Here is a 25,591-nt window from a genome sequence, read left to right on the forward strand (position 1 = left end):
TTTTTTTCACACAGTGCCACACATCGATGTCAGTTCAGAAACAGAATTATCAGAAGACCCCAAGGGCAAGCGTTTGTTTACCATAGCAAGTTGGAATGGCAACTCTCTCGTGTTTTTTTGCGTAATATAAATTTAATGGAAACATGGCGGAGGAGGCATTCCTCTGTGTTTTAAAAAAAACAACATTCCTGAGCTCTGTGTTTTTAGTTCTGAGTGATCATCAGCCTCTTAATCTGAACATGACAAAACCATGTGTGTTCAGAGATCATGCAGAAATAACATTTTCATAATGTTCGCTAAACATTTTTTGTTAGCTGGGTAATGCCTTGCAATACCAAGGTAAACAAAGAACAAAACCTTTCCTTTCTGTAAGTGTCTCCTTTGTCAGGTGCAAAGAAGTGTGGAATCATGTTTATTTTGGCCTTTCACTCCTAAACTAAAGTCTATAAGAACTCAACTGATCGCTATAAATAATCGCTACACTGCTGAACAAAACAACGTGACAAACATACACCATGAGATCTTCAGTACATTAAACAAAATCAATTCAACAGTTTGCTACAGTACCTCGCCGATTCTTACAGATAAGAAAATGTCAAATCACAGCAGTAGTTAAAAACAGACATTCACTTATGATCTTCACCGCAAAACCAGCCGTGACATGTGAGTTGACATTTACTGCAAAAAAGGTCATTTAACTTCTAGTTTTGAGTCATGAGAGTGATTTAAAAGATGTTTTAAATGATTTTTGACATCTTCAATTCATCACTCAGCGTTTTCCCTGACTACAAATAAATAAACCGACGCTGCACAGTTACAGAGAGTTTAATCTAGAGGAGCTTGCAAAATGGTGCAGAAACAGCTACATAGGTCGTCCAAAGATGTCCAGGGTGAGTTCTGTGTCCATCAAAGTCCATTTTGGTCAGAAATGTGCTTCCGGAGTGCCACAGGGCTCGGTGCAGCCGCTCTTCAGAATCTCTGGTTCCACCATTGGACCATTTCCATTTGGCTCTGAGTTGAGTTTCTGGGTTTGTCGAGGGGTTGAGGGACGTACCCTGTGAGATTTGGACCACATCGAGAGGCCAGGGGCAAACAGGCCCTGTGATGTAGGTCCATCTGGCAGGGGCATGTACTACAGTTTGTTTCCCATAATGCACTTCTTCACCGGGGGACTCCAACAGTTGGTCCTTACATTTGGTCAATCTCTGAAAAAGAGCAAAAAAAAAGAGCATGAAGAATTGATTATTGGAACAAAAACAATGGTTATTTAAGTATTAAAAAATATATATATTTGAATATGTTTTCAAATGTAATTTGTGATGCAAAGCTAGAAAGTTTTTTTTACATTTTTTTTTTTTACATTTTTGTGTGTGATTTTTTTTTTTAGGATTTTTTAAAATATAAATTTGAAACTAACAGGATTTATTTGAAACAAATCATTTCTAAGATTATGAAAGCCTTTGCTTTTAAAAATCTATTTAATGCATCCTTGGTGAAGTGTTTCTGAATAAATAAATGCAATGAGTGTAAGAGACTTATTAAAAAAAAACATAAAAAACGTAGTCATTCCAAACTTTTACTGTGTATATATATATATATTTTGAAACTTCTACGTTTTTGTTATAGAATTAACCTGTGACTGATAATAGTGAGAAAGTGTGCCTGTTCACTAACACTGGATCACCAATCTGACAGATAATTAGCAGACTAGATGGACTCTGTTGCTGTGAATGCAATTTATAGCTTGTGTTGCAATTTATAAATGCATTTTTGAGTGCAGTATGCATTAGATAGTTCAAGTGTAAAATGCACAGAAGTGTTGTCTGTTTATGTAACTGACAACTGTGTGTGTGTGTATCTGAAGAAGAGGTGGACAGCAGAAATGTCACACTCTGTGGCCTGTGTTTGGTTCGGCTCTTGGAGCACATGCACTCAAGAGTGGACATGACAAGTGCAGGTTTCACTGTGTGTTCTTACAGGAATCTGACCACAGTACAAGAGAGGGAGAGACCTTCTCTAATAATACACCATGTGCTGCCTCCGAGATCTTTCTCTGAATCCAGGCCATGTCTCTGGTGTGAAGCAGACATGTCCACCCCTGAACAGACCGGGGCAGAGTGCATGCTGGGAGATCATTCCCAGAGCAGCAGGAGATTGAGAGGTTATCCAGTGCTAACATTAGCACAACATTAACCCAGAAGAACCATCTACATAGAGCCAGACACACCAGTGGCTCTTCAAAATGGGTTTGGGAATTGTAAAAGTTACTTAACAATTGATAGTGCATTCATTGAACATTACTACTGATATAATGCATATCTTCACTAGTCGTGATGTATGTTTGTGATTCGCTAAAATGAACCGACTCAATAATCATTAACTCTGAAATTGGACTTGACTGATCACTCTGTATGTTTAGCGCTCACAATAATGAATAATGCAAAGAACACATTCACAGTATTTTAAGAATGCATGTTTGAGAATGTTAATAGAAACAAACGGCATGGAAATTGGTTATGTAATTTAGAAAAAAATTAGCTATTACATCTGTTTCTCACTGACAGTGATCCATTTAAACCAAGCAAACGGAGACATTTTTCTCAGGAGGCGCATCTGAGAAATAAAGACAAAAGACCCTTGTAATCCCACGTGTGCCATGTAGAGAGTCGTAAAGGCAACAACGAACAATCTAGCAATAAACGTTTTCTCTTGTGTTTGACAATGTCCAAAAACCATCAATCTGACATGCTGAGCAGCCGGAATCTAATTGCATAAACCATCAGAGAGGCTCAATGTGTCTTGAGGGGGCACTGAAATATGGCTCTTAATAAAATGTGTCCTGTTTATTGGGTTTTAAAGCTGATTCCCATGCATGACACGTCCGTCAAGCCAGATGTTGCAAAGTGAACGCACGAGATCTTCCCCTGTCATTCCTCCGGGCGTCTGCCCTTCTCTAGATCACACAATATAAGAATCAGATGCCATTTAAAGCCCCTGGCAGTGTTTTCTCAGGCCAGCAGTGACCTGACCCATATAAACGGCTTTATGAATAGACTGTAAGCAGTAATTGAACTTAGTTCTGTTTTGGTCAGGGACCTCCATTTGTGGTCGTCTTTTTCTTTCTTTCTTTTTTTCTCTCTAACAGATGTTCCCCTCTGAGCTGGACTCAATTCAATAAATTCCCACAATGCTCTTGGGGAAGGGGCTTTAAAGATCTCGACCGTCCAACTCTGAGCCCTCTTAAAGGCTTTTCAAGTCTCCAGCGAGTACAATAACATGCTGTGCTTTTTCACTGCCACTATACACTAAAAACCTAATTTAGTATAGACTGCAGAGAAAACAAAACCCTAGCTGGCTATTTATTATTATTGTTGATATTATTATTTATACATATGTTTATATATACACACAAAATATTAATGATAATAATAAAACTTTATAGATGTTATTATTATATTGAAATTATTATATGTTTCTGAATATATACACACGCATAATAATAAAATATATATTCACACAAAAATAGTAACTCTATTGATAGATATGAAACATTTTTATTCACACAATTTATTATTATATGTGATTTAGTAGTAATAATAATAATAATGTATAATAATAATATATAAACACAAAATATGGTTCTTATATATATATATATATATATATATATATATATATATATATATATATATATATATATGTATATATAAACAATATGTAGCTAAAAAGTATTATGTTTATTCTAAAAGTTCAACTTTTTAAACTTATTTACATAAAACCGAGATTTATTGCTTGAAGCTTTTTGGTGTCGTGCCTGTTTTAAAGCTCACACATGAAATCGCTGTGTCATACTCATCTTGTTTTTGTCTCGCAGCAGATCTTCAAAGTCTGTGATCAGAGGCTGAAGCTCTCCGAGACTCCTGTGATTGTTAATGAGTGGGTTCAGCACAAACGACAGGCTTAATTAGATGGGTATTCAGTCAGACTAACACGACTGCAGCGTTGCTCACTGTAAGAGATCAGTGTGTGTACGTGTTCCTCCTCAGACAGCACAGATACTTGAAAGATGTTCAAGAGCTGTGTTTGACACACTAAAAGGCCTGTCAAACTATGTTAAGAGTGACAGCTCACCCAAAATGAAAATTCTGCCATCATTTACTCATTCTAGACCTGTGTGGCTTTATGTGGAGCAGAAAAGATGGTATTCTGAGCAATGTTTGAACTAATTTTGTCTGTATTTTTAAAGTCAATGGACCCCTCATTACACTGCATCCCTACACTGCAAGAAAGGATGTTCCTCCTCAGTATTTTTATCTTTCCAGATTTTACAGAACAAATATCTAAACATTATTAAATCAGGCAAAATTACTTGAGATATTAAGTCTTGTTTTCTAAAAAAAATGTTTAAATGAAGTGATTTATTTATGCCTTAAACAAGAAAAATAATCCACCAATGAGGTTAAAAAATGTAATTGAATTGAATTCCTTGAATTGACCCTATTGGCATTTCCCCCCCTCTAGTTTTAAGTATAAATACAATAACAGATTTATTATTTTCCCGGAAAATAACATTTGATTTAGGAATTTTACTTATGCAGGTCATATTGATTTAAAAACGTTTTGAGATATGAACTGGGAAACGACAAAAATGCAAGTAAAAAAAAAAAAAAGTTCCCACTGAAAGCAAGAATGCTGCACAAACAGACCGAATCTCGACCAATCAGAACATATCTGATGACAACACGGCTATATGGACTGAATGACCACTTTGACCACCCGGCACAACCACATAAATAGAAACCAAACAACCAATGATTAAATATTTTGATATTTATACTGAAAAACAAGACCTAAATACGAAGCAAGAAAAAAAATCCAGTGTAAAATGTTTTTTTTTTTCAACCATAATTTAAACTGAAAGCTTTAACCTGAATATCATGTTACTGTCATTTTAAAATAATAGACAACAGTAGAATGCTGGTTCATCTATTCATGAAACTTTGACTCACTCTTTATTTTCCCGCATGTGAGGTAAACTGTTAAAGAGACAGTTCACTCAAAAATGAAAAACTTTATATTTACAATTGTCCTAGTTCTTCCATGCTTTATAATGGCAGTGGGTTTGTGTTTCTGTTCAACAGTCCAAAAGAAGTCAGATAAAGTGCATCCATAATAATAATGGATGTAAATATCGGTTGAACTATCTCTTTAATGATGAACAGCAAATGTTATTATTGAAGTGTTGCAGTAAGAGATGATAAATATGCAAATAAGACATATTTATTTCATTTACAGTGAAGCTCTGTATATTGTAGTAAGGTTTTTTTTTACTTCTTAACGATTTTGACCTGTATATGTCAGAATCAAGGACAGAAAAACAATTCTTGACTGTGACCTGGTTCTGCTAGCAAACGGATCTGGTGTTTGTGTAGGAAAAGGTATTTTTAAAGTGTTGGCTCTGCAGCTCAGGATGATGATGATGATGCATCTGGTTCATGGTCAGTTATGTGTAACTGTTCTTCCTCTCCTGAGAGGATACACACCTGTCAGTTTGAGTAAACTCCTCTAGTGTGTGTGTTAAAGACATGGAGTTTAGTGTATATGGATTGTGAAGTTTTTAAGGATTATAAAATAGAATGTTCTTAAAATATTTTAGAGGTTCAGAACAATTTAATCAAAATCCACTGTAATATTTGGGACTTTCCCCTCCTTTTCTGTAAAGAAAAACAAAATTGGAGGTTATGTTGAGGTGAATAGTTTTCCCTATAATGTCTTGCCTTAAATTGCCCAGAAAATGTAGGTCCACTGTTTTTCACGCACTAGTCAATGTTGAGACATTTGCTTATCTTGCTTTCATAACTTATATTCTTTCATACTAGTGGAAAGAAAATATCCACACACACACACACACACACACACACACACACACATATATATATATATATATATATATATATATATATATATATATATATATATATATATATATATATATATATATAATTCTTTTATTGAACTTTATCTCTATTTGAGTTTGTAGATTTCAATTACAATTCATATTTTTTAATAAAATTATGTATTATGAAGGTTTTTACAAAGGGGTTTATTCATATATTATATTCCTACAACATTTTATATCAAGGCTGTTGACAGCATTTTCCATTTTATGGACTTATAAAAGAGATCATCAAAATCCCCTCTATAAAAACTGATATGTTTTACAAATTGAAACAATAATTTTGGAAGTTTATGCAAATTAGTCCATATTTAATTAGATAATACCTCATCTGCATAGTTAAACATAATACTTCAAAACAAACGAAAAACATCTTCATTTACGGTTATTAATCAACTGTGAAAGTGAAGTTGATATCTGTGATTTACTGATCGACCAATGGTGCCTTAAAAGCAAAAACATGAACCTTTATATTTTTAAAAGCATATATTTTTTCTATTATTTTTCTATTGTTTTTCTATTATGCAAACTTTTTTACAGTCATTGTAGATTGTTAGGCTTTTTATGGTATTGCGTTGAAGTTTTGGTTGGTAAGCAATTAATTTTCACATTAAATTCATGCTGAATGTTTTACTGTTGAAACAAGTATTTTAACATTTACATCATGGCCCCATTCACTTCTGTTGAAAGTCTCACTGTAGCCCAGATTTTTGCCTGTGGAAATTATTTTCTTGGTAATCAGCCACAAGTGCTTCTAAAGTAATCTTAACTTGTACTAACCCCAGAAATATTCTGTTCAGATGCACTCAGTGTGTTGTGTACAGTATGCTTCACTCACCAGTCTGTTGTGGTATTGTGTGCGGTCTGTCCTGGGCTCGTCAGGCTGTGTCTGATCTGACCGCAGCTGTGTTCATGATGCTGCTCTTGAGGTTGTGACGGAGCTGTGGGTTGAGCGGGCCGTCCGTCTCTTTCCTCCTGTCCCTCGCCGTGCCACTGACCCCGGGCCTGTTTCAGCCAGCGGCCGCCCAAGCCGCACTTCTCCAGATAAACTCGGCACACCTCGTAGTTCATGGCCGAGTAATACAGAAAATCAAGTGCTAGCAGCACCATGACGAAGAATCCGTAGATCCACACGCCGATTAATGCAGAGTAATTGCTGCGACAGAGAAAACGTGGAAGAATTAGATGCACTTAACATTTAATGTGGCCATAAACAAACGGTTTTTGATACACCGTGTCAAAAAGCATTGCAAAGTGGATGGAAACTCTTTAGCGGCGCTAGTGGTCTTATAAAAGCGAAGTTCATTAGTGTTATACGAGGCATTTAGTGTTAATAAACCTTTTCCTTCTGAGTATCCCTACCCTGACTGACAGAAAACTGCAGTGAAAGCAAAACTTTCCCTTTTTGATGCCGCACAGGCCTTGTGCTGTCAGACATGGCCACAACTGACAGGGATGATACTGAGGTCTCAATAATGTATCGTGTTATTAGAGCCAAGAGCAAAGGGAACAGATGCCAGGTGTGTGATATCAGATCTCTCTGATACTGAGTCCATCAGGAGCGCTCGCATATATTTATGTTTCTTAAATATAACATTCTAAAATCTCTTGTTAGATATAACATTCTAAAATCTCTTGTTAGATATAACATTCTAAAATATCTTGTTAGATATAACATTCTAAAATCTCTTGTTAGATATAACATTCTAAAATCTCTTGTTAGATATAACATTCTAAAATCTCTTGTTAGATATAACATTCTAAAATCTCTTGTTAGATATAACATTCTAAAATCTCTTGTTAGATATAACATTCTAAAATCTCTTGTTAGATATAACATTCTAAAATCTCTTGTTAGATATAACATTCTAAAATCTCTTGTTAGATATAACATTCTAAAATCTCTTGTTAGATATAACATTCTAAAATCTCTTGTTAGATATAACATTCTAAAATCTCTTGTTAGATATAACATTCTAAAATCTCTTGTTAGATATAACATTCTAAAATCTCTTGTTAGATATAACATTCTAAAATCTCTTGTTAGATATAACATTCTAAAATCTCTTGTTAGATATAACATTCTAAAATCTCTTGTTAAATATAACATTCTAAAATCTCTTGTTAGATATATCATTCTAAAATCTCGAGACCATAACATTATTAATGAATTCTGTGATTCTGGGCCATAATCACAGACACTTATCATGTGTTGTTGATGTCGATGAGGTATCCTTCTAACCTAGACTCACAATAGCCTGATGCACAATAACTCAAATCTGCACCAGATGTGCCTTTATATGGTGAAGCGTCCAAAAGGAGCTGCTTCTGGAGGTGGTTTAACCTCAGGCCATCAGTAAATATCACTTGCTACATCCTGCTGACCACAGATGAGAATGAAATGACTTCCCACTAGGATGACCGCACATTCAGTAACTTCACTCAGCAGCACACCGCTGCCTCAGATATCACATCATTAGCTGTCATGAGACCGTCTCAGAGGCAGGGTCGCTGCACAAGATCCCGGGCCCTATGCATAGGCAGTCCTAATGGGCCCCCCTCCCCTTGAAAATATATATTCCAGACTTTTCAAGGGCCTTCTCTTCCTTTGTGGCCCTGGTAATCAGTATTGGTTTTACACCCAGTCCACCGCCCCTGCTCAGAGAGACAGTGTGAGGCAGTTACCCTGATCTGAGAACAGTTCGTATTTTCAGTTCATATTTGATGAAGGGAAGCATTTCATAGCGTCAAAAAATAAACAGAACATGTATGACCTTTGGGCAAAAACCACATTTGTCTTTCACAAAATCTTTCACCTGTTAAACAATTTTTCTGCTGAGAGCCAATTAACCAAAAATATCGCAGAGCTCTGGAAAACTTAATTATGTTTGGTCATTAGTATGATATCAATTTATGTATAATGATGTCCATGCAATGGTTTTCTACACAGTGGCTCTATTTTTAATCTCTTCTGTATCACTTCATAATTGAAACAAATTATATTTCTTGTCCATTTATTAATTTATGCAGTATTTCTGAAATATCTGGTGCTTTGGAGCAGCAACAACAACAACATCAAAAAAGGATAAATGAACTGCATTACATGCTACAAATAATCCATCAATCAATCAATCAATGAAAGGTATATAAATTACAAATACAAAATATTCATAAAAGTATATTATGGTTTGTACATTTAATGTTAAGAATTATATTTTGTTAATTATAATTTGTCTTTTGCCCCCCCCCCCCCCCCCAAAAAAAAAGTTAGATAATATTTTATGTAAAAACACAGGAAAGAGGTAATATTATTCAAACCATATGTATATAAATAATAAATATAATGATTTAAAATATTTAAATATTTATTGAATTATTATTATTATTATTATTACAATAATAATAAAAATATTAAAAACATTTTTAAACTGTTGACATACAACTACCAAAACAAATTTATGAGGAACAAAAAACAAAGTGGGTCACAATGTCTGATTTTTCTCATATATGATGCAAAAACTCTCTCTCTCTCTCTCTCTCTCTCCTTCTCTCTCTAGAGAGAGGGAGAAAGAGAGACAGAAGGAGAGAGAGAGAGAGAGAGAGAGAGAGAGACAAAACAAACAAACAAAAAATCATATTGTATGTGTGCTGTTGCACCAGGCTGGTGTTAATATAAACTCCAGGATCGCTGTATCGAATCATAAGATAGAAATGACTTTGTGCAGTTATTCCCTGGCATGATAATCTCACATCAACACTGTGTCTGTAGTTGAAGGCAGGAGACTCACTTGTGAGCGTAGCCGTCTGGAGACGTGGTCAGGTTGACCTGCATGACTGTTTGAAACTCAGTATCGTTGCAGCAGTACTTGAAGGCCGTGTTGTTATGGTGGCAGCAGAACATGTACGTCTTGTTGTCTGAGAGTCGAGGACAGTGGAATCCAAAGTGGTAGCGCCCTTTGTGGTCGGTGTAAGACTCACACACCCGAAAATGAGCAGAGAGAGCTGTGCAGAAAGACAATGATAGACAGCACAGTGAGCGTGTGATGTGAGATTGTAAACGGTCCGATACGATACGATACGATACAATACAATGCAATAAAATACGATACAATACGATACAATACGATACGATACAAAACAATACAATACAATGAATTCCGAATGTCAGATTCATGGTTACTTTGTTATTTTTGGGCTTTTTTGCTTCGATACAATAGTAAAAATGAATGGCATGGGGATGTTGCAGGCTGGACTCAAACATTCATTGCTTGCATGAGGACTGCATCTCGACATGTTTTGTTGCATGCAGTTCAGCTAGCAGTTCAATTTCAAACGGCTGATCTTCAGCCAAGTCTTTAAATTAATAAGAGATGCATTTTACTGTTTCATTTCGAATTCACCCTGATTTAATGACGCTCACCTCATTTAGTGGATCTCTTGGAAAGTGGATGGAATTTTTAAAGCATTAAAAACGTGCTTGAAATAATTTTCTCACTGATTCAAGCACATGCACAAAAGCCATGCTACAAGGCTTGTTTTTATTATATGACAGTCATGGTTCTGCTTCATTATTCGTCTCTGAATTCCAAACCGAGACTGACAGCGAGGTCTGAGCGACTAATCCATGTTGACACGATTCACCCCGAACAACTCGAACAGAACCAGCAGACACACCAGCTCTCAGACGTCACATAGGAAAGCCTACTTCTCTCCTCGCACTTGTTGCACTTGTTGTCAATCTCAGCTACTAAGAGCCTATATAGCTCGGATATGTTTTTAGGTGATGCAGGCATATAGGTCTTTATGATAATTCTGCACTTCTTTGTGAAAACAGGCTGAACCTGACTGGTTTAATTAGACAAATGTGAGAAGAAAAGTGATGAGAGCTAAAGCATCAGAACTCATTTAGACGGGTGCAAATCATGAGGGTTTTGAGGTAGATTAATTAAGTCATGAAGCCCTCCTAAAGAAAGTCAGCACAAATATATAACTAACGAACATTTCCAAACAACGTTTTAGTAATCAAAGTTTAATGCATGATAGTAAGAACTCATTGCTCACAAACATATGTCATAAAAGGTAGTTTTTTTAAGTTCTTTAAGTAAGTTAACACTTCTAGTAAATGTATTAAATGTCTAGTGAATTTAGCTTTGATATATCAAATCAAAGACAAAAAGGGATTTTAAAGCATCTAAAGTTTAATGCAGCTTAACATTTCTTTAGATTTAGATTTTTCATTTTCTTTAATTTTAATGTATTTAATAATATCAATAAAAAAATCTGAGCAAAAAATATTGACTATCATGCATTTTTAACATGATTTACAGAAAAGATGTCATTCGGTCTAACAATAGTTCATATAGCAAAACAATTATAAATATGCAAATTACAAATCAGGCATATTCAGAACCAGAATCGTTAGCTGACATTAAAAGTTTAAGAATCCCAGAGTGTCCTTAGAACCATATAAATGTGTGTGTGTGTGTGTGTGCGGCTTTAAAATATAATGAAATATATAATATATGATTTTTATTTCTTTTGTATTAACCATGCCGCATATCTAAAGTGTCGTGACACCATCGTTGTTTGTTTCCGGATGATTTTCTCCTTGCTGTTCAAGGCTTTAAACTCCGCTGCAGAGAGAATGACTCACACCTGTCTTTAATAATTAAAGAGGTTTTTCGATTCGATCCAGCTTTATGAGCTGTAATCTCACACAGTCTCACACCCGATCAATGTTAGAGAAGCTTCAGTGTCCCGGAGGAAGCAGAACTCACAGTGAGACATCATCTAAAGCTCAGTGAGACACAGATGGACAATGGATGAAACAAATGGGACGGCTCAGAGATTCTGGGAAAAGAAAGCCCACAAGAGAGCAGTAAATCTGATAAGAGGATGTTTCTTCATCTACAGGCACTTTTATGTCCAACGGGTTGATTTGTATTGAAACAAATGGGTTTCAACTCTGTTGTGGTCACTAAAAAATATGAATTACATTTTTAAAAATATAATAATATCATTATAATGATTATAAATTATATGTTAATTCTTATTATAGTTTTAAAAATGCCATTCACATTTTATTATAAAATATTTAAATCAAATATAAAATAGTTAAATCAATTTTTGCAAAAATAAAATAAAAAATAATGATCTATCAGTTTGCACCTAATAAAGTTACATGTTTTTCAATTTAATAAATTAAAATATTATCAAAAAAAGTATTCCTATAAAAATTTTAATAGCTACTTTTTTTTAAAGCTGTACAAAGAATAAAAAATAACACAAATGGAAATGTAATTAAATAAAACAAATTAAATACATTTTTGCACAAATTATAATTTGCGCCTGATAAAGATAATCTTATATTAAATATATTTTAATCATTTTAATTAAATTAACTGAATAAATATATTATCAAATAATTTAAAATAATTCAAATGTGTGGAAATATTATACAGCATTTGTGATCAATAATATTGTGTACTTTCTAATTCTTCACAGGCCCAAAAGTACCTATAGTTGAAGAAACATCCAAGTGCTTTTGAATGTTATGTCAGTTTTAGATATTTCTCAGGGTTTGTGATGCCTCTGATCGCTTCTGCCAGCAGAATTCAGACAGCAGGTACAAAATGAACTGCTGTTGCAGATATACATCCAACCAAACCATCTGCCCACGTCCTGTAGTACCTGTAGTAGTCAGAACGAGGAAGATGATGGTCAGGATGTTGAAGCAGTGATGATTGGTGACACTCATCTTCTTGTCCTCCCTCAGGGGAGGATGGAGACATGAAGCCTGACAGCTTCAGCTGCTTCCAGATGTCATCTTCATCTCCAGCTTCTGTTCATGACTGCGAGAGTTTGCCAGCACACCTGTAACAGAAGAGCGCAGGTGTTATGATCACGCCAAGACATCTGTACCATAAGATCTGACACTGCTCGTGTCTTTTTTCAGTCCAAGATTGCGTAAATCTGCTCTTGGAAGTTCAGAGTTTATTCCGGCCTGCTTTGTTACGACAAACCAAAAATCTGCCAGAATTCAAATCCAGAATACCACAAAAATCTGGTCTAGAAACAGTTTTCACTCAGAAATTGTTGTTAACCACATAGTAACATGTTGAAGTTAGACATTAACAAGACTGAATTGGGGTTTTCTTGGAAAATTACTCAAACTTCAACAGGTCTTTTTGTTATTGTTGTTGTTTTTACAGTGTATTTAAAAGATAAACTCACATCAAAGCCACTTAATTGAATTATGTTCAATGCAATTTGTATATGAATGTTTAAAAACAGCAATGAAGCCAGCCTGAAAATTTTAAACTTATTTTGCACCAGTGAAACATATTTAAATATACAATACACAAAGCATGAATTACACAACATTTGCATTTTACTTTTAGCAAAAAAAAAAAAAACCAATTGCTTTGCAAAATGATTCACTATTTCAAACCAATTGCAAATATTTTATTGAAAGCACAATCCTCAAATCCAATACCATTAAATGTGAAATCTCAGTATGATATATGTATGTGTTATTTTATTAAATTGTACGGCTTGTTTTGTTTGTTTCATGTAGAGTTTGGTTCACCAGGCCAGAGATTGTTAATTTCAAATCTTCCTTATGTTTTAGGGCAAAATCATCAGTTTTTGATCGCTAAGTGTGACGTGTTTAGAAATGGCCAAATATCTGGAATCGTATTGAATCATAGCAGTTGAAGAAGGTCTGACAAGTCGTCATCTGCAACCAAAAAGCGTTTTTAATGGTCATAACCAGTAAAAACTTTGATTGTTAGTGTGTCTATATGATGTCATATGTATTCTGGAAACATCTTATTATTCATTCCTTCACATTACGGTCATGTAATCACACTGTCCTTGAGTTTTCTGAGGTTCTCACAAGTGGAAGTTGTCATAGTTGGGTAAACTTGGATAGCGGTGAACAGAAACTACAACAAATGTCATTTGTATGTTTCCTTTTGCTGCTTCGCAGAAGAGAAATCCACAATATGACTTTCCAAAAGAGAACATCTTGAAAATGATTAAAAGATTTGTCAGAAGAGAGAAAGATGTCAAATTTGCCGTCACTGCCTCAGCTGTTTATCAGGAACATTCATGCACCAGTTTTCTGTCATTTAATATATAGTTTTATGAATGCACATTTCACTTTTTAAACAACAGTTACAACAACATCAAACCTAACCATGCTAATGACTTCAGTAATGCGTCATCACAGTGAATAAAAAGAGTTTCATTGTAGAAAATCGCACAGTATGCGGCAGGCTTTAGTGAAGGATTTATGCTAAATTACTCTCAGTTCCTTTGTGGCTGATTCTGAAAGCGTTTAAGATGGAATAACTGCTGTTCGTCTGCATGCTGTGATTGTTTATTTCAGGCTGGCGATGGATATAATGTTTCTTTTTGCCACTGTTTGGTGATTTGGGCTGATTGTGCCTCTCTGTACAAGAAGGAAACTCGAGACAAATCCTATACACATTTGTTCTCCCCGTCAGTGTTTTGCCTTTCCCAGATTCATGCTCTTCATTGTTCTCATTTGCTCTGTGAAAGAGGGCGCACCTTAGAAATTTGCACGGGGAAGACAAATTCAACAGAACATATTTAATTTAATCTTTAATCGGAATAAAAACTTTTGACATTAGCATGGAAGCAAGAAAAAAATAATTTTAATAAACTAAATTTAATCAATAAGTGTTATTTTTTTCTTCTTTTGGTTCTAAGGTGGTGCTTGCTAAAAAAAGCACAACATTTAAATTTGAGTAAAATTATTTAACCTCAAGCCAGAAAAGGATATTATAAAGAAATGTCATGAATTGTACCAGAGAAACTTTCACACTTTTAATTTTAGTGAATGGATATGTGCCCCAGAAGTAATTATAACGTTTAAAAGGAACATGCTAATCAGCTCTTAAATCATGAATAAAGGAAGTAATAAAGTACAGCAGCTAATAATATGCTTGATTTAGCAGCCTTTATCTCAGCGGCAGAGTTGAAATATTAGACTGTGCTTCTGAATGTGTCCGAGCTCTTTATGAGAACGTTTGAGCAGAGAGATTACGAACCGAGCGAGAACAAGAACGTCATGTGATATTTTTAGCATTTTAATTTGACGTTGAGTGTCAGAATGAGACATTCCTCCTTTTCTACAGAATTCATTATAAGTAATTAATAGTGATTGTGTCTCAAAAAACTGTATTTTTCTTTTCTTTTGTCCAGCAGATTGAAGTTAAAATCCTGTGCACAGAAGGTCATTTTATCCATACATAATGCAAAATTATATATATATAGATTCCCTCTGATTTAATTCGATTGTTCCTGTTTTCCGGTTCTTTAACCGGTTGGTCCCGCCCCCTTCCTCCAGTATTACAGCTCCCTTGTGCTCTCTGAAGATAATTTCATGTGATTCAGGATGGCTTCTAAATATATAATAATTACCGCGCTGTGACAGTTTGCTTTTTTAATCTTCTAATCATTAAAGCGTCTGTTGATTGTCTTTAGGCTACTGACCAAACGATGTTCATCACATTTTCAGCTCATGCTATCAAAAGCTGTTGTCTAAACACGACATCACGCTGAACGAAACTCCAAAATAAACCTGCAGAAGTAAGTTAAACACCCACCCACTCCATGCAGGCATCTTGTTAAAAAGACCAGCATGAATATTCAGCTAGTTTATGCTGGAAGTCTAAAACCATCACATTTTGATCAATAGAAATCTCCGAGCTGGTCTTAGCTGGTTTCTCTTTGGTGTTTTTCATTGGGTTTCTGGCAAAAATACCATGTAGAGGAACTCAAACTCACCTGGAAATCCATTCAAACCAGTTAGAACTACCAACCTGTTGTTTTACTCTTTTTGTACTCTTTTGTTCTGGTCTTTTTTGCAGGGACAGCATGTTTTGTTCTTCTAATTTGGCGGTAAATAAACCTGAACGATGCACTGCTGACATTTCCTGGAGTGGTGTGACTTAATCAGAGTCGCTGACATTCGTGTCACTGTCCTGTTTGGAATATTTGCCCTCTATTTGTGAGTGGGACCAAATGTCACGTCTGCGCGGAGCATCATGATTAGCATCCAAGGTCTGAATTATCATAAAGTGTCTCTATTAGGTTACATTCGTTAGACTTGCTGGCTTTCTCACATCCCAGCCTGTCGTGTGCGAGTGTCAATCAGAGATGACCTCAGAGCAGTCAATCCTTTTAATTGAATGGGTGAGATATGATTTTTTTTTCTTTTCTTTAAAGGGATCGTTCACCCAAAAATGTAAATTCTGTTATTAATTACTCACCCTCAGGATGTTCAAAACCCATAAAACCTTCAGAACACAAACTAAGATATTTTTGATGAAATCCGAGAGCTTTCTGACACTCCATAGACAGCGAGGGAACTACATTCAAGGCCCAGAAACTATTATACTGCATTTTGTGTGTGTGTGTGTGTGCTCTTGTTTTTGTGACATATCAGGACACAACTCTGTATAATGACATGGGTATGACACAGGTATTACAAGGAGAGGGTGACTTGTGAGACATAACCCATGTCCCCATTTTTCACTTTTCACAAAAACAAACGTGTGTGTGTGTGTGTGTGTGTGTGTGTGTGAGAATCTGTGTGATCGGGTGAACCCAAAACCTACCTAACTGAACAAGGTGTCCATAACTTGATGCTTCTGACAATATGCAGTTGTTGTGCACATCTTTAATTTATTAAATATGTGTTGTTTTACTGCATTCGTCTGACAAATAATGCAGGTTAATGCATCACAAACTAACCAGTGCTTCACTGCAATATCAATTTGTTACAATTATTAATTTATTTTCTTCATATATTTTCCTGTTCTTTCTGTACTATTCTGTCCTATAAAGGTAAAATGCTCGTAAAGATGCATTAGACGCAGCTGATAGACATTAAGCTTTAGCAGACCTTGTGTATCCGTTTGACTGAAAAACTGCAAGGCTTGGACTATTGTTCTTCTGTTGCAATTTGAACTGTGTATTATATTGCAATAGCTAAAACCGTTAGCAGCCAGTTACTCTCAGCTTCGGATCGCATGCCCACAAACCGCCCACAGTCTCGTCTGATCTGTTGCACAGAAAACTAGAAAGTGCTTGTGAACTCTTCAATCTTCAACAGGTGCACAGGGGGCTTTTGCCTTTCCAAGACAGTTTTGAGACCATTTCATGAGCAGAACTGTACATCCTGCTTTTTCTGTGAAAATTCTGTGTTATTTTAAATTGAAATAATATTTCAGGTGATGATTTCCTGTCCGTGGGCTGTTTCTGGTGAGATTTAAGTCTTGCCTTTAGTCAAAAGTCTGGTTGTGCATGATTAGCCAGCTGGTCAGTAAGTTGTCACAAGTTATTTTTCACTCACAGATGGTACTTGGCATATTTAATTTATTTTTTTTTAAATGGAATAACATTCATAAAATGACTGAAATAGACATCCTTAGGTGTCCCTGCTGTCTCTGTCACTGCCCGAGGCTCTGTAAATAGCCGGAAATCTGACTGTAGGAGGCTTATTAGATTGGCAGAATATTATATATATTGTATATATTGTATTGTATTTAATATATTATATAATATTATATTTAAAATGTTGTATATCTGGTTTAAATTTTAAAATGTTAAAATCAGCATGTATATTATATAAATATAAAGTTTTTTCTGCTTAATTGTCATTATTTATTTGCGTATTTACTTTTTGCTTGCTTTTTATTTTGCTATAATTTATTTTATTATTTTATTTTAATTTAGAAAAGCTCCATCATTGTTCAATGTAAAAAAAACAAAACATACTTTGTTAGTTTTAATAAATAAAACATTTTTTAAAAATCAAGGAAATTTTTCTGCCAATTTTTTACAACTAAAACATACCGAACCGTACCGAACCGAACCGTGACACCAGTGTATCGTATCGAACCGAACCGTGAATTTTGTGAACCATTACACCCCTAATATATATCTATATCTATATATTATAATACAGAATATTTGTGTTTATATCTGGATCATCCACAGAACATACTAATATTTAAAGCTGCACGACTTGTTTGCAACATGTATTCCCCATGTGAGCAAGAGAAAGGTTTCTAATCCAATATCATCCACGAAGTCTGGTATCCCACATTAATAAAACCTTGCTGATGTTTCATGTTCTTCCTGTCACTCTCTGTATTTCGAACGCCTCCCTCATCCATGCTCTAGAATTAAACCCACAATATCTTCTGCGTCATTATGTGATGGTCGTACAGTAGGGAGATTTCTAACGAGAGCCAGCTGCATTTAACAAGTAGAATTTATTACATGAAGGGGATCCAAGACAGGATCTGTTTGTTATTCATTTTGCGGATGCTAAAGTGACTTTCCAGTTAACTAGTTAAGATACTAGTTACAGAATGTGTAGTTGTGAAGATCTATACTACATTCAATGTACATTTGTACATTTATGTTTTTGAAAGAAGTCTCTTACGCTCATAAAGGCTGAATTTATTTGATCAAAATACAGTAAAACATTGTGAAATGTTACTATTTAAAATATATTCTTGCAATTCTGAGTTTATATCTCACAATTTTCTGAGACGTGTGAGCTGTAAATGCAGAATTGTGGAAAGAATGTCTCAAATGCAATGCATTAACTCGAATTCTAAGAAAAAAGTCTGATTTGTCAGATATAAACTCTCAACTGGGAAACAAATCAGTATTATGAGATGAAAAGTCATAATTAGCTTTTTTTATTCTGTGGCAGAAACTTGTTTTCATATTTTTCTATTCTTATATATTTTTAAATGTACTTTATTCCTGTGATGCGGTGCTGTATTATCAGCATCAGTATTCCAGCAGTGTCACATGATCTTCAGAAATCATTCTGATATTATTATTTGACGCTTGAGAAACATGTCTTGTTGTCAATGTTGAAAACAGTTGTGCTGCTCATTATTTTGTGGAAACTGTGATGCATATACAGTACAGCAATGGACAAAAGTTTATATATTTCAAGCTCCTTTGATGAATAGAAAGTTCAAAAGAAAAACATTTATTTAAAATACAAATGTTTAGGACAATTATAAATGTCTTTACTGTCAATTTGGATCAATTTAATGTGTCTTTGCTAAATAAAAGCATTAATTTAGTTTCCAAATAAATAAATCTAGAAAAGAAACTAGATGCTTTCCTGCAACTCGTAAAATGCTCTGTCAAAAGAAACACTTCTTTTTTTTTTTTTTTTTTTATAAATCCGTTTTCATTCTAAAACTAAAAAAGCAGTTTATGTTTAACAGTGGCCCGTGACAGTGCGTCTGCTTTGGTCTCAACGAGCTCAGAGTCTAACAGTCATCACACACAAACTGAATGAGACAGCCGTGGCTCAAGGGATCACAAATATGATGGACTCACTCTGCTTATTTGACTCTGTGTGTGTAGTGTTGCCCCCGCTTCTGATTGTTAGGTTTGTTTAGATGCTGCGTTTCCTGACCCCGGCTCGAAATAGCTGTGACCTAGTGACACACAGCTGGACAGGCACCGCAGGATTGATATTTGACTGGACAGTTTCACTTTAATGTAATAAAAAGAAAACTGAAGTGTGCTGAGAAACTTTTTCAGCGGGGGAAAAACTTTATAAAAAATTATCTTGAATAAACAGAAAACAAATGTCTACTTTGTTTCATTAAGTACATTTTGAAATCTGTTCAAATCTGAATTTAATTAAATAATTATTTCATGCATGATTAGAAAAAATTTTTGGGTCAATTGGTCATAGTCTGTAGTAGTGAGTAGAACAGATCCACTACTTTTTATGGGTTATTCAGTGATAGATAAATAAATGTTTAATTTGTTTGCATGTTTATTTGCTTGCTTGCTTATTAGCTTTTTGCTCTTTATTTATTTTGCCTATTTGTTTGCATTTTGCTATTTATTTATTATTCTTGTTTGTTTGATTGTATTTATTTGTGTCATTGCTTGTTTGCTTTCTTATTTGCTTTTTGCCTTTTTTTAGTTTGTTTAATTGTTTGCTTCCAAATGTATTTATTTTTTTAAATGTATTCATTTATTTTTCTGATTGATTTATTCGTTTGCTTATTTGTTTTTTGATATGTATTTATTTATTTACCTGTTTATTCATTTCCTAGTTAATTTGATTATTTGCATTTTATTCATTTGTTTGCTTGGATATTTGCTCATTGCTAAGTACTTGTTTTGCTTGCTTGTTTCATTGTGTTTGTTTCATTTATTTACTTTTTTGTTTACTTTTAGTTTTTGCAATTTATTCATTTGTTTTGCTTATCTGTTTGCTTATTTGCATTTATTTACTTTAGGTACTAATCTCCCATTGTCCAGTTTAATGGTGCAAAATCCACTGGAATATTGCTTCACTTTGTGTAAAATTATATAATTTGTTATTCTTTTTCAAACAAACACACCCTTAATATGACTCTTTTGCTTGCATGGTTAATGTTAATACCTACAGAAAGATGTTTTCTTCTATAGTGATCATGGCAGCAGTAATTCATCAGAGAGTGATCAAATAATGGTATAGCACTGCAACGAAAGTTGTGCAAGTAAATGGCGTATTTTGTGGGCTCAGTTTATTCCCCCCACAGTGTTTAAGAGTGTACACACGATTCACAGCTATTAATGGCTATGCATTAAAACCCAATTAATCACCCTGTGTTAACAAGGCTTGTGATGGTGTGGATAACCCTCATCTCCCCTCTCTAATTCAGTAATGACTCAGGAACCCATCACTGAGCAGAGATGCTCTGGAGGACAGGTCTCTGTGTGGGAATCAAATAATTAAGCGTGCATGTGTAATGAACACAGATTAGATGGCATGGGACTCTTAAATTTAATTTGTGCATCTTAAATTGAGTCTAGGGCATTCTTAACAACTGCACCACACATGTGTGTTTGTCAGTATGTTTTGGACATTTCTGTAACTGTTGTTTCATCCTTTTATGGCTTCAATTATTCCAACAAGACTACAGTTGCACTCTAATTGTTTTGTGAGTACTGTAATCTCTTCTGAACCATATTAAAGTGATACTTCAATACGCAAAAAATAAAAAAAAGTATATATGCTTTTAAAGACCCTTTCAAAATTGCCAGACCCAGAATATTTCTGTAATGACATGGGTCTTGACACATATACACTAAATCTGTGATCTCCCTGCTGAACTCAGGTCTGCTGGGGGATAATGATATGTTTCTGGTCGTCTTTCTGATGATAAACCGCTCTGAGGTCTTTGTGTCGTCCGTCACCGCCCATCAGAGAGGAAACAATTACTGCAACGCCGTAATTAAGGCTCTTGCAAATAGAAGGATGACTATTAATGAAACATTTCCTATAATGCATCAATGCTTTTAGTAGGAAACCTACTGAAAAGTGGTCTAGTGTTTGTGCTTCTGGGATGTAATTCGGACCTTTCAGAGACAAGCAGCTATTAAAACTAAGCTTCTAGTTTTCAGAAAAGTTAAAGAAAATCGTGTTTGCGAGATGATGGCACTGAAATGTTGATGCAAATCAATTTCCTGGCTGGATTGAGCAGCTAGTGGCCAGTAATCATGATAATGTGACATACTGTACAGTGGGAGCCAGGATGTCTGATCTGAAAACCATCTCCGCATTAGCTGTGGACCTCTATATAATGGATGCTGATAGTTTAAGAGGAAAAGCAATACATGACAGGTGAAATCATGATGATATGAAGTACTTCAGGGCTTTTTGAGCATCATTATGTGTATTGATAGGTGCTGTCAGTCTGGAAGATCATCCTGAAATGCCAACATTTTTTTTTTTTTTCTCAGAGAAAAAATTTGACTCCAGAGGGTCTGTGTAGACTGTGGAAATGTGATCGTTCAATGGGTTTGAATGATGTTGTTGTGTGACTGTTTTGATTGGCTGAGACTTTGACTGGTGTCCACCCCCAGACTTGATCTGTAGATGGTAATGGGCATGAGAGACTGACTCTCTCTCTCTGTGTGTGTGTGTTTAAAAATTGTTTTTGCCTATTTAATTAGAACCAAAGTCTTGGGTTCTAAATGGAACGGATCATTCTGTTTGGTCCTTGATTTCGATTCAGTTCTGCATTTATAAGGTTGGCAGAGATGTATGAATTATATGAGCTTGGTTCATTACATTTACAGTTTATCTGACCGTCATCCATCATTATTTATTTGTTTTTGTTCATGTATGTATGTATGTATGTGTTTATTTCTTTTTACAGTTTCTGCATTATGTTTCTGTAGTTTTTTCACTTATAAATAATAATAAAAAAACATTCTACAAATAAAATACAAAAATTATACACACAAACATTTTTGTAGCATGGTATAATTATTTTTATATTTTTTATTTTACTTTAGTGTTATAAAACATAAATGTGTGTAACATGTTTCTGTTATAAACTATTTTTACTAAAACAATTTATAACATTTTGTATTACAAACTAAAATAATACGAAATAAATAAGTAAAAATATTTATTATTTTAATGTTAAAAAGTACATATTTATAATCATTAATTGTTTTTAGATCATTTATTTTGTATATATCTATCATTTATTTAAATATGTCTGTCTTTGTTCATTTATCGAAGAGTTGGAATTAAAGTGCTTGCAAGGCACTATTAGAGAAACTTGAGTAGTATTTGGCCTCAGTGAGTGCATGGGCAGTTTCTCTCCTCTCTGAGCTCTTAACCCCGGGTCATCTCCAGTGGGACCGTCCCTGCACTTAGTGTCCTGTGCGTCACTTTAGATGAAAAAATCATCTGCTAAATGGACAGCAACTGAGCCGAAGAAGTATGCATTTCACTAATGCACCAACAAAATGTTTTTCAAATCTTTCGTTATGTAAAGTATATATCCTATTTGCCTATCAATTATATCCCTTTAGAGGTTTATTTATTTATTTATTTTTTAAAGTCAATCTAATTCAATTTGAATATTTTTCTTCTGAATGCAAAATTTGAGTATATTGTTATCTTTTGTATTGTGTTATGCTTAATAGCTTAAACAGTTTTGTGCAGGATGAGAATCTGAACTCTGTGACACTGACAGTAATGACGTTACACCTGTTCCCTGTGTATTTATGAGGTACGTGTGATCTGAAGCTATGAATCTGTGATCTGTGTATGTGTGTGTGTGTGTGTGTGTTTCAGGACGCCCACTGTGTTGTTTTGTCCTTAATTAAAAGGTAATAAATCAGCAATCAAGTTGATGAAAACTTCAGCACTAATTGCATCACAACCAATTGTCAATGAAAACTTCTATTCCAGATTAGCATTCACTCACACACTCAATTTTGGCCATTTTTTGGATCATTTATTGGGCGGGTGTTGTAATCAGAGTACTATGATGTTAGTTTTCGGCCTGTTTTCATCTTTTATTGATGTAAATGCTCTAATATAGGATTAATAATTCATCAAACTGTTTCTGTCTGATTGAGGTTCTTCAGGAACACACACACCTCCGGCTTTGAGCAGTAATGAACACAAGCTCTCCTGGACTGACTGCACCGTTCCGCTCAGCAACACGATTTATTCTGTTAATACACAGTGTTCTGTTGTTTTTTCATGCACATTTGCACATGCAATTGAACACACACACACACACACACACACACACACACACTTCTCAGCAAACAGACCATCATTACCGCTTCTCACACACCACGTGGCGGAACACAGATATTCTCCTTTCATTTCCATTGAAGACACCCACCGCCCCCATCCTCCGTGCGTGTGTGTGTGTGTGTGTGTGAGCGCTCAGACATGCCTGTTTCTAAGTTACCAGATTCACTCTGCTGCCAGTTGAGCACACTTCTGAAACCCCTTTAAGCTTCAAAACAACTCAGTGAGGGAAATGAGGGAAGGACAGCCCTTAACTGGGGTGGTACCAATGCTACATTTAATGAAAACACCAAGAACCTTTAAAAAGATTATCATATTCTGTACAATTTGTATGTATATGGTTCTGTAAGATACAAAAACTACTGTGGTTTTACTGGCAGAATAGATTCCAGAAAACAGTGTTTTTGGATAGAGATATATATATATATATAAACAATTCTTTTAAATTCTTTTCATCATGTCAAAAACCACTACCTTTATAAAGAAGAATGCAACTAAAATTACTGTGGTATTACCATGATATTCTTGAAATACCATGTAAATACCATGGTGCATGAATTTTCGTTCCATGGTGTGTCCAAGTACCATCTGATATCTTTACTGTACCATGGTATCACTATACTACTTTTATAAATGGTACTGCATCCCAAAAACATGTCCTGGAAACCGTGGTATTACCATGGTACTACAACTGAAAACACAATTTGTACATGGTACTATTAATTACAGTGTAGATCCAATAGTGCATACAGTCCTACAACATCACACCAGCACTTTGTTAGGGGGTATTTCCATTCTGTTATGTGCAAAAACATGGTAATACCAAAGTAAAATCTTCAAACCATCATATTAACATCAAAAATCCATGGTAATACCGTCATATTAAATACATATATATATAATACTGGAGTACATAAAGTACTGTAACATCTAATACCATTACTTTACCGTGGTATTGCTACAGTTCTTTTTCTAAGAAGGACATTTCCATGATATTGTATCCAAAAACATGCTATTACCATAGTAAAATGCCTAAAAGGTCATATTACTGTTCAAAGGACCATGGTGATGGCATTATACTTTTTAGTAAAGGGGAAAACACTGACCAGAATCTCTCTTTCTGGATATACGCACTTATATGCTTCTGTTTTCTCATCAGATCTGAACGTCGTAATCAAAAGTGAAGTGAAAGACACCTGGCGATCGACAGAGAGGTGAGACTGAACACACGACCCCTCTCCTCTAAGTTTATGGAAATGATCCGCCTCACATCAAGCCCAAATAAAGTCTCTCGTCATTCCCAGCAGCATTGAACAGAGCCACTCGTGAGGGACATACTAGTTTCTTTCCTTCTTTATCATAAACCGCAGCTGGCACTCACCTCCGTTTCCCTGGGTGGGGAATCCCTCTCGGTAAAGAAATCCCTTCTCTTCTATCCTGCGCTCTTTCTCTCTCTCTGTGTCTGTGTCAGTTTGTCTTGTATTGCTCCTCAAACTCTTTTTCAGTGCTCTGGGTGGACGTTAATGTGGAGTTCATCCTGATACAGCCGAGGTCCTGAATGTGTCTATCAAATATCACAGAAGAGCCGAAGCTGAAGACCTCACCAGTGAATCCAGGAGCTCCAACTGAAGAGAGAAGGAGAGAGAGAAAGACTACAATGTGAGAAAGGAGGGAGGGGAAAGTAAAGCTCTCAGTGAGAGACCCACTGAATGAGAGAGAGAGAGAGAGAGAGGTTGTGCGGGAATGTCTGTTTTTGAGGTTTTGTGCATTTGTGTTTGTGTGGGTGTAAGTAATGCTTAAAATGTCTGAATATCACTGCATTAGATACAGGTATTGTATGTATGATTATTACAAAAAAAATTCTCAGTTGAATGTTGGATAAATTTCATAACATGAACAATAGATCTGTTGTTCAGAAATTAAAGGTATTTTGGAGTGAATCTCATTGTCAAATTGTGCATCAAAATGGGAAAACAAATAATATATGTCGCATAAAT

General features: G+C 35.0%; 1 protein-coding gene and 1 long non-coding RNA gene across 4 annotated transcripts in view; one reads left to right on the top strand and one right to left on the bottom strand.

Moving 5' to 3' along the window:
* Window positions 1–25,591, top strand: part of LOC127946864 (uncharacterized) — a 32,520-nt gene that overhangs the window by 4,197 nt on the left and 2,732 nt on the right. The window contains exons 3-5 of one of the 3 annotated variants that reach the window (XR_008151187.1): window positions 22,992–23,058; window positions 24,754–25,006; window positions 25,100–25,253. This is a non-coding gene — a long non-coding RNA (uncharacterized LOC127946864). Of the gene's footprint in view, window positions 1–22,991; window positions 23,059–24,753; window positions 25,254–25,591 lie in introns of all 3 variants that reach the window. The other 2 variants (XR_008151186.1, XR_008151188.1) reach the window with 2 other exon arrangements.
* On the bottom strand, window positions 128–25,126 carry LOC127946859 (protein shisa-like-1a). Its single transcript, XM_052543682.1, has 5 exons — window positions 24,976–25,126; window positions 12,647–12,829; window positions 9,745–9,958; window positions 6,795–7,112; window positions 128–1,205 (listed from the first exon to the last, which is right to left on the bottom strand). Coding segments are annotated over exons 2-5 (600 nt in total). The 5' UTR covers window positions 12,714–12,829; window positions 24,976–25,126; the 3' UTR covers window positions 128–1,204.

The sequence above is a fragment of the Carassius gibelio genome, chromosome A25, assembly GCF_023724105.1.
Source record: "Carassius gibelio isolate Cgi1373 ecotype wild population from Czech Republic chromosome A25, carGib1.2-hapl.c, whole genome shotgun sequence".
Classification (NCBI taxonomy): domain Eukaryota; kingdom Metazoa; phylum Chordata; class Actinopteri; order Cypriniformes; family Cyprinidae; genus Carassius; species Carassius gibelio.